The sequence below is a fragment of the Condylura cristata genome, unplaced genomic scaffold (assembly GCF_000260355.1).
Source record: "Condylura cristata isolate star-nosed mole 26May11 unplaced genomic scaffold, ConCri1.0 scaffold00011, whole genome shotgun sequence".
NCBI classification, from domain to species: Eukaryota; Metazoa; Chordata; class Mammalia; order Eulipotyphla; family Talpidae; genus Condylura; species Condylura cristata.
Window position 1 is genome coordinate 21,040,719 of NW_004567112.1, and position 12,510 is coordinate 21,053,228.

The following is a 12,510-nucleotide window of genomic DNA, read 5'->3' on the forward strand; positions in this document are numbered from 1 at the left end:
CAAGTGGGCTTTGATGAGCTTTTCTGGAAACAAGTCACCGATTACACTGTTTCTATGAAAAAATGTGCCGCGACTTCTAAGCAACGTGGTACAGTGGCCCAGCACCAGGTGGGGCCTCACCATGTTCCCACAGCTCTTTCTAGGCCAATCACATTTTCATAAGACTCAGAGAATCCCAAGCTTTCCTAAGCACCTTTCACTCTAATATGAAGCATCATTTACTTAAGCTGAAAAAAAAGGGTTGAAAACTTTTTCTACGCATTTCTTTCCCATGGATCAATGTACTCCAATCCCAGGTGCGCAAAAATTTCTTCTTCACTTTCTGCTTGGAGAAATATCCTCTGAAAGCAGAATAAGAAATAGGTGCATTCAGGTAATTTAGTTCGGCTTCTCGGGGCTAGTCAGAGTGAATCCTCGCAACAGCATCAATCACTCCTGCTGGCTCTCCTTTCCCTCAGTCTTGGGTTAGCATCCTGACCACTGTAAGCGTAGTCCACGTTGGCATTTGTGGACTTAACGGTTGAATATCTAACTTGTTACTATCCACACAATGATTTTTTTTTTAACTGAGGCGTGGATTTGGGTCCCGACCGCTGCAAGGTTAGCATGCCAGGAGCCAGAGCAGAGCCAACCTGGCCCACCACCCGCTCAGCAGCTCTCAGGGCAGCCTTCACTTGGGCTCCTCTCACTAACGCCTAACTGGCCCGCAGAGCCACAGCCACTGTGTCTGAGGGGCAGTGAGTAGCATTTGCAATTTTTCTTTTGCAGGGGGAGACAACCCTAGGTTTTCTTTGGGGTTACTCATTACAACCCCTAACTCAACGAATGACCACTGCTGGGATGGTTCTGGGCTCCGCTAGCGCATCCTCTTTGAGCCGGAAGCCAGCTCAGTACCCTTCCTGCTGCCCTCATCTGTGGGCTGAGGTGGCACTAATGTCAGTTCTGGAAAAGTGCTTGGAGTCAGCCCTGGGATGAGGACCAGGTAGCCCTCTCAGGGAGGCAACCCTACCTTGGTCCTGTCGTACAGCGCGTGGTTATCCAGCATCATCTTCCGTTCGTGCGTGGCAAAGCGCCGGAGGTCCCTCTCGAATTGCTGGACAAGAAAGCATGAGGAGAAGGGGGATGTTTGCAGTATTGTGTTTAGAGATCCTTCGATCCCTGTAATGAAATCTTTTGTCCACTGTCCATTCTCAGAGTGACTTTCTTCCCCAGGAAAAGCTCAGTGATGACAGGCGCCGAGAACCTGGTTTGTTCTGCGGGTAAACCAAACTCATACGCCCTCCTCAGACAGCACCAGGCATGTGGAAGAGGTAGTGCAAATGTGTGTTGAATGAATAAATGGTTGTTGTGCGGTCTGTGTCTAGACTGGTACGTGGCCCAGAGGGCAGGCCAGCAACACATTCATTTAAATTGGGAATGTCACTGTTGTGAAATAGGATGAGGAAGCAGGAGACTTGGGTTCCTGTCTGGATCCTATCTTCGGTCTATGCCTCTCTCGACAAGTCACGAACGAGAGGGCAAAGGAAGTTCGTGGAAAACTCCCCTTCGCTCTCAACCCTCTACTATGAGATTCCGTAAAACGAATAGCCCGAGCCACCTGCCCCCAGAACAGCATCTTCTACGTTCAGGGTGCGCGCTGAGACAGCGGGAGGGAAAATCTGACGACTAAGATGGAAGGCAGGAAATCCTTGGAAAAGGAAGACAATGAATGAAGCTGTCTTGAGGGCAATATTCCTCAGAGAAGCACAAATCTAAAGTCTGTTTCCCTTGGAGTTAGTTAGGGAGAACGTGTGGGTTCACTGCGCCCTCTAGTGGTAAGGAGCTGCTTCTCATGGCGGGGCCGGTGGTGATGATGAGCTGAGGCGGGGAACTACCCTCCCTCTTCCAGATCTGGGTACACGAAAAGACAGACTTCTGTTTGTCTGGGTTGTGGAAGAATTGGGGTGAAACAGATTCTGGTACAGTAGCTATTGGCCTGAGAACGCATAGAGGCGTTCCTTAGTACAGGGCCTCCTCCTCCTGTTCTCTAGCACTTAGAGCCAGGACTGCTCACAAGGTGTGTGGGGGAGGTTGGAGAAGGCAGGGGAAGTGGGTGCAGTGAGAGGCTGCCCTTGGCTCCCCAGCTCTGTCAGGTGAAGATATATATATTCCTGGTTTCCTCTGCTAAAATCCCAGAAGCATTTTCCCCCTGGACCATTAGGAACAATAATGTATTTTTCACTTGGAGAGTAATAATATTTACTAAAAATTTGTTGAGCATCTGTTATGCGCCAGTTATGTTCTGGGTCCTGGGAATATCAGTGAGCAGAACCATGATGTCTGTCCTGGTGGGGCTTTGGGTGCAAGCCCAGGATGCAGAAAAGACACAACAGCAAGCGTAAATAAGTAAACGCATCATTGTGAAGGTCAGTGCTTCCTAAGGTGCCAGCCACCTGGACGAGGTGGCGCTTGAGCAAGGACTTGAAGCACTGAAGGAGTTAGCTCACTGGGTCAAGAGCACTCGGACAGAGGGGAGAGCTGGAACAGAGGTTCTAGGGCACAGGAAGCCTCGCCTCAGCCTGGGGAGGAAGCAGCAATGGGGGGAGATCTTGCAGAGCCTCTTGAACCCCTATAAAACCTTCAGCCTGTGCTCTCAGTTAAATGGGGAATCTCTGCAAAGTTTTGAGCAGAAGAGTAATCTGGTCTGACTTTTAACAAGCTCACATGGCTGGAGGAGGAAGGGCACATGGAGGGATCTGTTTGTACTGCTGTGTCCAGGCAAGTGTCTCCTAATGAGCATTCAGGGAGAGCTTGCCCTGTGCAGATACCAGACTGAGCCCCACCCCCAGAGCTCCTGATTCAGTATGTCTGGGGCGGAGTAGGCAATCTACCCCCAGAGCCCCTCTTTCCAGGTGAGGCTATGCTGCTGACCCAGGAACCAGACTTTGAAAGTAACGGTTCCAGATAAATCTGTCTCCCTTGACTGTGTACACGTGGGATGCCCGGATTAGGAGGCACCGCCTCCTCCCTGTCACTCAGCCCCAGCTGCCACCGCCTCTCGTGGGCCCAGGTAGACCCAGCCTCCTTCTAGAAAGCGAATGCCAGCGCCATGGATCGGGGCAGTCCTTACCCGGGAGCCGGTCCAGCCCAGCAGGGCGAAGGCTCGGCGCTCGTAGGGACACAAGACCAGGTCCACACGGATGGCCTTCCAATTCTTCCCTTCCTGCTGGCCAGGGCTGCTGCTGTCCACTCTCTGGTGGTGCAATTTTAAAATCAAGAAGCATTTTGGAAAATGGTCTAATGCATCCACCTTCCTGCTGGGCTGTTTGAGCTTGTCAAATGTCGACTCCACAAGATCATAGTATAAAAGTAATCCCTGAGATAAACAGAAAGAGTGTGATTTTCTACCAGGCTTTTCACGGGAGCCCTTACCAAAAGTTTGACAGCTCTGAGCAGAACATGTGTTTTGCTCCTGCGTGCTGAGCCCACCTGGCAACTCCAGGAGAGGAAGCAACAAGCGCCCTGGCCCCAGATGGCCCTCAGCTCCCCCACTGGGCACCAGCAGGCCTGTGGCTAGGCTGACCTCAGCAGCTGGGACTTCAAGCCACTGCCTCTGCTGGCCCCAGCTGGCCCATGACTTTCCTTCTTCCCGTCCCAACATAAAGCCCAGGTGGTCACTGACCGGCGCCGAGATCAAGGCACCAGTGACATCCTGAATCTGATTTACCCTCTCTTCGCCCGGCCCTACTCCTGGCTCACTGCGGCCCGTCCCCTCCCAGGCCTTACAGCCAGGCCTTTGCTGCCTGTGCTTGTCCAGTCGGAGGCACAGAAGCCCCTCTGGGTTGGATTCACTGCCAGCAAGATGCTTAGTCATCACACAGGCTCTAGGACCCCAGCTGGTAGCTGTCTGTGTGTCTTTTGTGCAGGAACTTGTACATCATTAGGCTCAGTTAGATGATCATCACACAATTAGGAGATAAACAGTATGTGAGATCCAGCCGTATCACTGTAATGCTGAGTGTCTGAAAATCTGCATTTAATCTTCCTTCTTACCTTCCTTTCCCATAAATTTATCACTTTAGGTAAAAGCTGTTGCTCTGTTTCCTCTGTGATTTCTGGGCTGGTAATTAAAAAATCTACATCGTGCCCAATCTTCTTACCCCTGATAGAGGAAAAAGTAGTATAATTATAAGTACAGTATGATAATAAATATAGTATGATAACAAATTAGATGATTGAGCCCCCAATTTTTAAAAATCACATTTGTTCCTGTGCCTGATTTTAAGTTTACAAAATGCTTGTGACTTTTTATAACATACTACCCCTTGATCACATAACGCCTAGAAATATAAATTAATGACACAAACGCAGGTCTCGATGTCCAACAATTGTGTGCTTTCATTCATTCCTGGCTCGGTCAATATTTCTTGAGAACCTATTTTGTGCCAGGCACCACACGCTGGCTCTCACGGAGCACGGGACTCTAACACCTTAGTGGGAGAGCACAGATGCAAACAAATTACTTGGTAGTTGTCAGGGACCACTGAGGTGGAGTGCCAGGCCCAGGGATGAGGAGGAGGGAGGCAGAGGAGGCTTCTTGGAGGAGGTGGCTTCTGAGCTGCATCTCAAAGGTTGAGGAGAAGTCAGCCAAGTAACAACTGAGGACAGTCAGTCCAAGCAGAAGGGTGTGACTGAGCAAAGTCACAGAAGCAGGGAACAGTTCTGCGTGCATTTGGGGTGACTGGAGTGAAGCGTGGGGAGCAGAAGAGGTTGCAGAGAGATGTCAGCACCAGATCACTAAAAGCCTCTCATGCCTTTTCCAGAAGCCTATGGGTCATGGGTAGCCACTGAAGGTGTTATAGCCGGAGAGGCCAGGGCAGCCCTTGAATTTACCTCCGGAACCCTCCTGTGATGGTGACGAAGGCATCAGGCAGAAATGCCCAGACGGCCTCTTTAACCAGCATGCTGACTGCCTCTGCTTCTTCCCAGGTAACACAGCTGACAAGATCTTCATAATACAGGAATCCTGAGGGCCATGGGCAGGACAGAGAGAGGGACACTACATGTGGATGACGTCCCTGAGTAAGGGATTCTGTGGTCCAGTGGAGCCACCTGGCATAGGGTATCAACACCAACTGGTCCCCAGACCCCAGTCACTGTGCTCTAGGCTGTGAATGCTCCCGGTAGCAATGGCTCTTTGCTTTCTGACTGCTAGGCTTACCATTTCCTGACTAAGGAAGAGGCAGTATTTCATGTCCTTCTAGAAACCAACCTGTTCAAATCTGACTTCCTCCTGGAGACCCAGCCCTCTTGATCAACAAACTGTGCTCTATTTAAAAAAAAACAGTGGGAAGGGTTTTGGGATGGGGAGATTCCAAGCTGGAAGGTGATTGATCAGTGAAAACACTGAAGCTGAAGCCAGAAGGAGCAGAGGTTGGCGAAGTCTGAGCTGAGTAGAAAACTGTCTCTGGCCTGTGACTTGTTGCTTTGTCTGACACTACAGATAAGCAGAGTTCCAACAGGGCTGTCATGATGAAGGGTCGTGCCCGACGGTGGAGAGAGGCATGGAGGTGCCTCCACCCCAGGCTGCATGATGAAAGGGCTATCTGCATGGGTTAGCCCTCTCCTAAGGTCCAGGGTTCCCTCCTCTTAGAGAGAAGGTAACTAAGGCTCCAAGATTGAATAAATGTGCTTAATATCACCCAGTTGGACCATGTTGGAGCCAGGATTTGGATCCAGATCTGTCTGATTGTATTTTGTATTTTTAAACCATAGCACGAAAAGAGGCCAAGTAAGTGACCCAGCCCACGGGTGGAACTGAAGAACCTGTGGCAACAGGAAAGATTTCTAGGAGAGACGATTTACCTGCTTTCTGCATTCTTGTGAATTTCAGGGTTTCGTCTGACCTTATTTTACTTAGAGTTCTGAAACCCATCCGGAACCATTTCTCAGATGTCTTCAGCCCCACTCCAAATACAGATGTAAATAGCTGATGTGGAGGGAAAGGCTTGCTGTTACTTTCCAAAGCAATCATTCTAACATTGAACTGATATGAACCGAAGTAAAACATTAAGAAAAACTATAAGCAAATCTCTCACCAGTTTTCCTAAACATGACAAACAAGTAGGTGATGATCTGGTAGGTACATTTTTGTTTCAGCAGGACCCTTCCCTTTCTGAACTTGGCATTGCTAAGTGAGACCAGAGGCAGGTCCTGGGACCTGCCAGGGCTCACGGGTCACCAGAGGGTGGGAATCCCTGAGCCAGTCGTCCCAGTGGGGCACACCTTTGCCCAGGGTCTCTTACACACGCTCAGGCTCTGCAGACTTCCTCTCAAAGCGTGACGAGCGCACACTGCTGTTATCATCCCCACCACCACCCCCCACTCCTCGTAGCTTGTAAGTGGCAGAGCACAGACGCAAACCCTCTCTGGCTGCACCTGAGTCTGTCCTGCCCAGGCCCACCTTTCAAGGTGTGCATCCTTCTCAGTGCAAGGGGGTGGCAGAAGTCTTTGCTGCATGAAGCTCAAGGCAGGAAAATTGGAAGGTGGCAGGCCCTGATTTAAAGTGGACAGGATGCTGGGAAGAACTTTCCAGTGCTGCTTTGCTCTTAGAGCAGGTCTAGTTTTGCCCCATGCTCCTAGTGTCACCATGATAACGGTATCCCTGATGATGGACTTCTGGAAGGCAAGATCATTTGTACCTCACCCAGAGTGGGCAAGAACCTCAGGCACTCAAAACTATCTAGGCACCTACTTGCTACAGCACTGCTGTGGATTGAATTATCTCCCTCAATTAATATTTTGAAGCTCTAACCTCCCCTAATATGCTAGTATTTGGAGGTGGGGTCTTTGGGAGACAATAAGATTTAGATGAGGTCATGAGGGTGGGATTAATGCCCTTCTAAGAAGAGCCATCAGAGGGTTTTCTCAGGTCACTCTGCCGCCAGGAGAAGGTGACCATCTTAACCAGATCCTGCCCAAGCTGGCACTCCCAGCCTCCAGTGCTTGGAGAAAACAAGAATTGGTATTCAGGTCATCTGGTTGATAGCATTTGTTATGGCAGCCAGGCTTAGTGATGCCACCACCTGGAATAAATAATAGGTTTAACTGAAAAATATTTTCAATGAATATATATAAAATCACTTACTTTGAAGGACTGATAACGCTCATCATTTAACACAGCTTTAACTTCAGAACTTTCTCCATCTTCAAGAATTTCCTGTATGCACAGTTGAAAATACTTCAAATTAGTGATGTTGAACTCACATTCACAGATGTAGGAGATTTGCATTGCTCATGAAACATCTACCTGTCGTGTGTAGGATGTTTCCCTAGCTGACCCACAGTAAACAAGACATTCCCCTGTAATTCTGAAAATTCAAGGTATATATGCAAGTATTACTAAAAATTCTCAGAGACAAAGGTAAAGAATGATTAGAGTCAAAATCTATAGAACACCAAATTAGAACATTCATTGACAATATTCTTATGTCTACATATGTGATTTTTTTCCCAATGGATATAAACTTGCTGAAACAAGAGGACTTTTCACCCAATCACATTGATTTCAGACCCATTGAAAAGCAATCCAACTTCAACCCCTGGGATGTGTAACTCAGAGACACCCACCTCTAAAGAGTCGGTGAATCTTTGATCTTGCCCTAGACTGTATTGGATGACCAGTTTCCTTAAACATGAAAATAATTCAATCATCACATAAACACCCACCCCTCACTCTCTCCCTTGAAGGACACCTGGGTGGAGAGGCAGAATCAACTCCACAGCAGGCCAGGCCACCTATGGCTCTGAGGGACCCCCAAGGCTGTGTGTGAAGTCAGACCCTCCCCTGTGGAGGGACTTTGGGCCACTTGAGTCTTTTCACTGTGATGAGTAGTAACATGAGAGCGTTCTCTCTACTCAGCCCATGTAACTCCAGCTGGTAACACTGGGGTATGGACATATGCCAAGATCTATCTAGATCTTTATCTGTATTTCATCTATTGAGAGAGAAAGGAAAATAAGTCATGACTATCACATCGACATAGTTGATAGGAAAATTCATTATCTGCCTTTCTGTTTTCCTCTGTCCCAACTTTCCTCCTGTTCCTTGCCCTTTCTCCTTCCTTCTCTTCCCTCTCTCCCCCTTCCTATTAGGATGTGGCAACTCACACTTGACCCTTACCTCTATGACACACTTCACTTTGTCCTCAAGGCAGGGGATCCCTTCTGTGTCCCTCATACTGAGGATTGGGAAAGGCAGAGCTTTCAGCACAGAAGCCGCTCTCAAAAATGCCACACAGGAGACTTCATTTTCTCTAAATTCATAATTTTCAGCCAGCACCTCAAAGGCATCCTGAAGAACAAAACCAGATGAGCACAAATAACCTGTTTTCTGGCCCCTGAGCAGCGGCCACTCGCAAACATATCTTGCTTTCCCGGGAGCACTGGCAGCTTCCTTGAGGGGCAGGAATGGGTCTCCTGTACCTTTGCTCCCTTGTTGGATGAATGATACTGAATTGAAAGTATAACAACACTTTACATTTGCTGCTGTTAGATAGTCAGCAATTTGCTGAAAATGACCTCGTGCATGATGCCAGTCATCATTCAGGGCATCCTCCCCTCTCTGCTCGCCATCCTCCTACCAGCCTGCAGCTGGGACTCTGTCCTGATCCCTGGCCATCCTCACCTCTTAGTCTGTGCATAAAACATGGACAGCACTTAACATGGGCCTGTGGAATCCCTGGGTGAAATCAGAGTTGGCACAGACCCAAGGCTGGGTTATTTCAGGGAGGGCACGTTTGCATTTCCCACAGAGGAGGAAGTAAGTGCAGCTGCGTGGCATCAGGCTTCCCGTGCCCAGAAGCCACCATTTCCTGGTCTTCCTTGCATGCAAGGGGCTGGAACTCTAGAAATGGGAAGTGTGTATTTGACCTGCACCTGCATGCTTCAGCCACCTGACACTGATTCGAGCCTAGAGGACAGTCCCGTGGGCTTCCTGGGGTCATTGGAATCACTGAGCTTCAGGGCCACATGGAGCCCTAGAGATAAGCAAGCTCAGTTCTTTTTGAGCAAAAAGGGAGAAAGCTGAAGCTTAGAGAGAGTTACTGCCTTGTGCAAGCTAGCTAATGTCAGCAGGGTTAGAATCTGGATCTGCTCACTCAATCTCCTGGTTTCCCAGTGGAGACTTTATGTCTATATTTGCTCTTACTGTATTTTGGACTATTAACAATATTTGGTTTTTCAGAGTATTTGCCTTTGACTAGCATTGTGTCCACTGATGATAATTCTTAATAGTCCATCTGTTTTCTCTGTAGAGTGTGGTCCAGATGTATTTGTCCATTTTCACAGCAGGAGAAAAATCACAGATAAGGGTTGGGTAGGGTGAGTGTGAGGAACCTTTCCCAGATTTCCAGGAAAAGTTACAATGTAATTTGTGGGTCTGTGGGAAGAAAGCACAACTCCTCCCTTTGCTCTGGATGCTGAAGTAAAAGCCCATTTACCGTGAACACGCGATTACAATTGTTTAATGTAGTTCTTCTCTGACACGCATACTGAGAGAGCTTTTCTACAGCAAGTGGTGGAGTCTTCTGGGGGCCGGGACTGGGGTCACTTGAATAGTCTTTTCTCACCTGAACAAATGCAGAAGCATCTATTTTAATAACAATTAATAGTAATAATAATAGATAGGAGAAAAACTTAGAAGGCAGTTGATAGCAATTAACTCTGAAAAAGTGTATAAGTTTAGAAGACTCAAATTTTATATTATATATATCTCCTGTATTTGAGTTTGCTGTAATTAACAAGTATTTTTTGCAATCAGGTAAAAGAAAACCCATGTAAAAGAACCACTGATTCAATGCCATTTTCCTTTTCCATGAACTTATGTACTCGTGGTCTGAATCCTCTTTTTGAAGTTTCTAGTTTCCAGTTTCTGAATGATTTGGCATTGAGTTTAATTTTTTTTCTTTTGAATAATCATATGAAGAAACAAAGGAACCCTCTACTTTTCTGGCTATGACAGTATGATGGCTTCAATATTGTGTAATATCTGTGGATAAATTTGTTCATAAGGGCCCTCCCTGGTGGCGCAGCGGGTTAAAGCACTGCACTAAGAAGCTTAAGCCACTTCCGCATGAGTTCGATCCCCGCCTGCCCCGGAGGTGACCACATGGCGTGGCAGACCTCTCCTGACCCGCCCGCTGCTCCCCTCAGCAGTGTGCTTCGTCGATCTGCCTGTTCTGCTCCCCACTCTGTCTCTGGTGAAGCCTCTCACCCTCCGCATCTCTGGCCTGTACCCCAGTTCTGTATGAATAAATAAAATAAATTTTTAAAAAAAAATTTGTTCATAAAAGTTGCTACTATTTACTCTGTGCCTACCAGAGACCAGGCTCTGTGGTAAGTGCTTTATCTGCAGGGTGTAAGTTCTAACCCTCATGACCATCTTTGCAGTAGGCACATCATAGAAGAGAAAACAGAAGCTCAGAAAAGTTGACTTGCCAAAGGTCACACAGAACAAGCAGAGAACCCGGGGTTTCCCCCAGGAGTGTGGATTCCATGGCTGATGTTCTTCGTTATCAAGCTCAGGGCTGTGAAAATGCAGCCATGACTCTTACCACCAGCTGGTGCTGTCCTGTCGTCTCCACTGGCTCGCCTGCTCGCATACACTCTATCAGCCAGGACACATCAAGGACTTCCAGCTGCGAACTGGTGCTCACGTTCTGGACCTGCAGCCACTCCAGAACGTCAGAACCAGAGTTGTTTTCTGCCACAATGTGGGTGACGCAATCACTGCCAATTACAAGACATAGTTACCAGCTAAATGGGCTTTCTACACCAGAAGCTCCCTCCTTCCTCCAGGTGTCCAGAGCGCTCCATCTGGTGCAAAAATACACACCAGACCTGACCACAGGCATGGAGAATCCAGGTCTCTTTGCCAGGGAATCCTCTCTATTTTAATTAGTGTGCAACAATGTGCTGTGTCACATGTTAGATATACAGGAAAAACTCAGGAAGCATAGCAGGATTGGGGTGTCATTGGAAAATCAAGGTCCAAGAAGACAAAAATGAAATTGTTCTGAAAGAACAACCAGTGGCCTGGGGGCCAGGGCATTCTTATTTGTAGAGGGTTTAACTAGTGCCTTTGACACTTGCTTGACTGTAACCTGCAGTTAGAAACACCTAAAATAGAAATAGATTAAAGACATAGGTGTGCTTGCACCATCTCACACCTGCTAATGGGTGGTGGAGAGCAGTCTTTGGGGGACTTTGCTTTATGTGAGCTTCAAAGTACAGCCTTGTGGAGGTGAGCAGGGATCTTTCCCAAATAGTGGCTGAGGGCTAATGACCATCAGCACTGTGCAGCTGCCTGCCACACGTCATCACAGATGGTGCTCACAGACTCCCCAAGGAAGCTACGATGGTCACACTTCACCAGGGAGGAGCCGGAAGGGCAGAGGGGTCACATGACCTCCCAAAGGCCACACGCTGGCAAATGATCTACATCCTGCTTGAGTCTTGTATGTCATTTCTAGTTTTAATAAATCTTTAAAGTCAGCCTCATATCACTAGAACCAATGACTCTCAAAGCCTTTTCAGTTCAAAGAGTCTATCAGTCTGGGAAATATCAAGAACAAACAGCATGTCCAGGCCTCTAAGAGAAACAGTAGAATGATTTTCTCTCTCTCTCTCTCTCTCTCTCTTTTTTCCTATTTCTCTTAGTGGATGTCTTCTTTCTCCATTTTTTATTTTTTGACTGACTCTTGCATTCTTTGGGCCATTATTATATGGCCCTTATATGGTGGTAGTGTGGTGGCAGTGGGTGTCATTGGGATAAGAAGGGAGGTTTCTGGAGCAGCAATATCTTCGGTGAAACAGGTGGTTAATGACATGACAAGATAGGAGGTATGAACAAGATCTGCAAGCGGTTTCAGAGGACAGTCCCTCAGTGCAGGCTGGAGAGGAGGGATGGATTGTGGAAGAGCTGAGATTTGTGTTTCATGCTGATGGGAGAATAGGAGCAGAATAGGGCCCCAAGAACAAATGTGAATGGCTTTGGTTAAAGTGAGGAGTCTCCGTTGGTAAGTCGCTGTATTTGAGGTGGAGTGGGTGAGGGTGATCACGTGAGAGAGGGTCTGAGACAGTTAGATCATATTTTCTGGGATTGTGGAACCAGTGAAGGATTTTCTGAACAGGCTATTGATGGTGCTATTGCATTATTTAAAAGACAAATCTGGTATACATAACAATTTGGAGGGGAGAGTGATGGGTTAGGGAGTTACATGAGGGGACAAAACAATAGACCAAGTGGGAGAGGAACCAGTCTGGTTCCTCTCACATAGGCAAGGAAGACAACAGAAACATGATGGACATCTGGGCCTATAAAAGGTGAAATGGGCCCTCCCTGGTGGCGCAGCGGGTTAAAGCACTGCACTGAGAATCTAAAGCCGCTTCCACATGAGTTCGATTCCCGCCTGCCCCGGAGGTGACCACATGGCGTGGCAGACCTCTCCTGACCCGCCCGCTGCTCCCCTC

At 47.8% G+C, this 12,510-nt stretch overlaps 1 protein-coding gene across 1 annotated transcript in view; it reads right to left on the reverse strand.

The window, feature by feature from the left end:
- Positions 1–254: 254 nt before the first annotated feature.
- DNTT (DNA nucleotidylexotransferase) overlaps positions 255–12,510 on the reverse strand; it is a 20,202-nt gene continuing 7,946 nt past the window's right edge. Inside the window, exons 2-11 of the mRNA XM_004680586.1 lie at positions 10,593–10,767; positions 9,480–9,608; positions 8,162–8,332; positions 7,127–7,198; positions 5,845–5,968; positions 4,873–5,005; positions 4,033–4,141; positions 3,110–3,355; positions 1,010–1,093; positions 255–341 (exon numbers count right to left, since the gene is read on the reverse strand). Coding sequence (XP_004680643.1) covers positions 255–341; positions 1,010–1,093; positions 3,110–3,355; positions 4,033–4,141; positions 4,873–5,005; positions 5,845–5,968; positions 7,127–7,198; positions 8,162–8,332; positions 9,480–9,608; positions 10,593–10,767 — 1,330 coding nt within the window. The remainder of the gene's footprint in view (positions 342–1,009; positions 1,094–3,109; positions 3,356–4,032; positions 4,142–4,872; positions 5,006–5,844; positions 5,969–7,126; positions 7,199–8,161; positions 8,333–9,479; positions 9,609–10,592; positions 10,768–12,510) is intronic.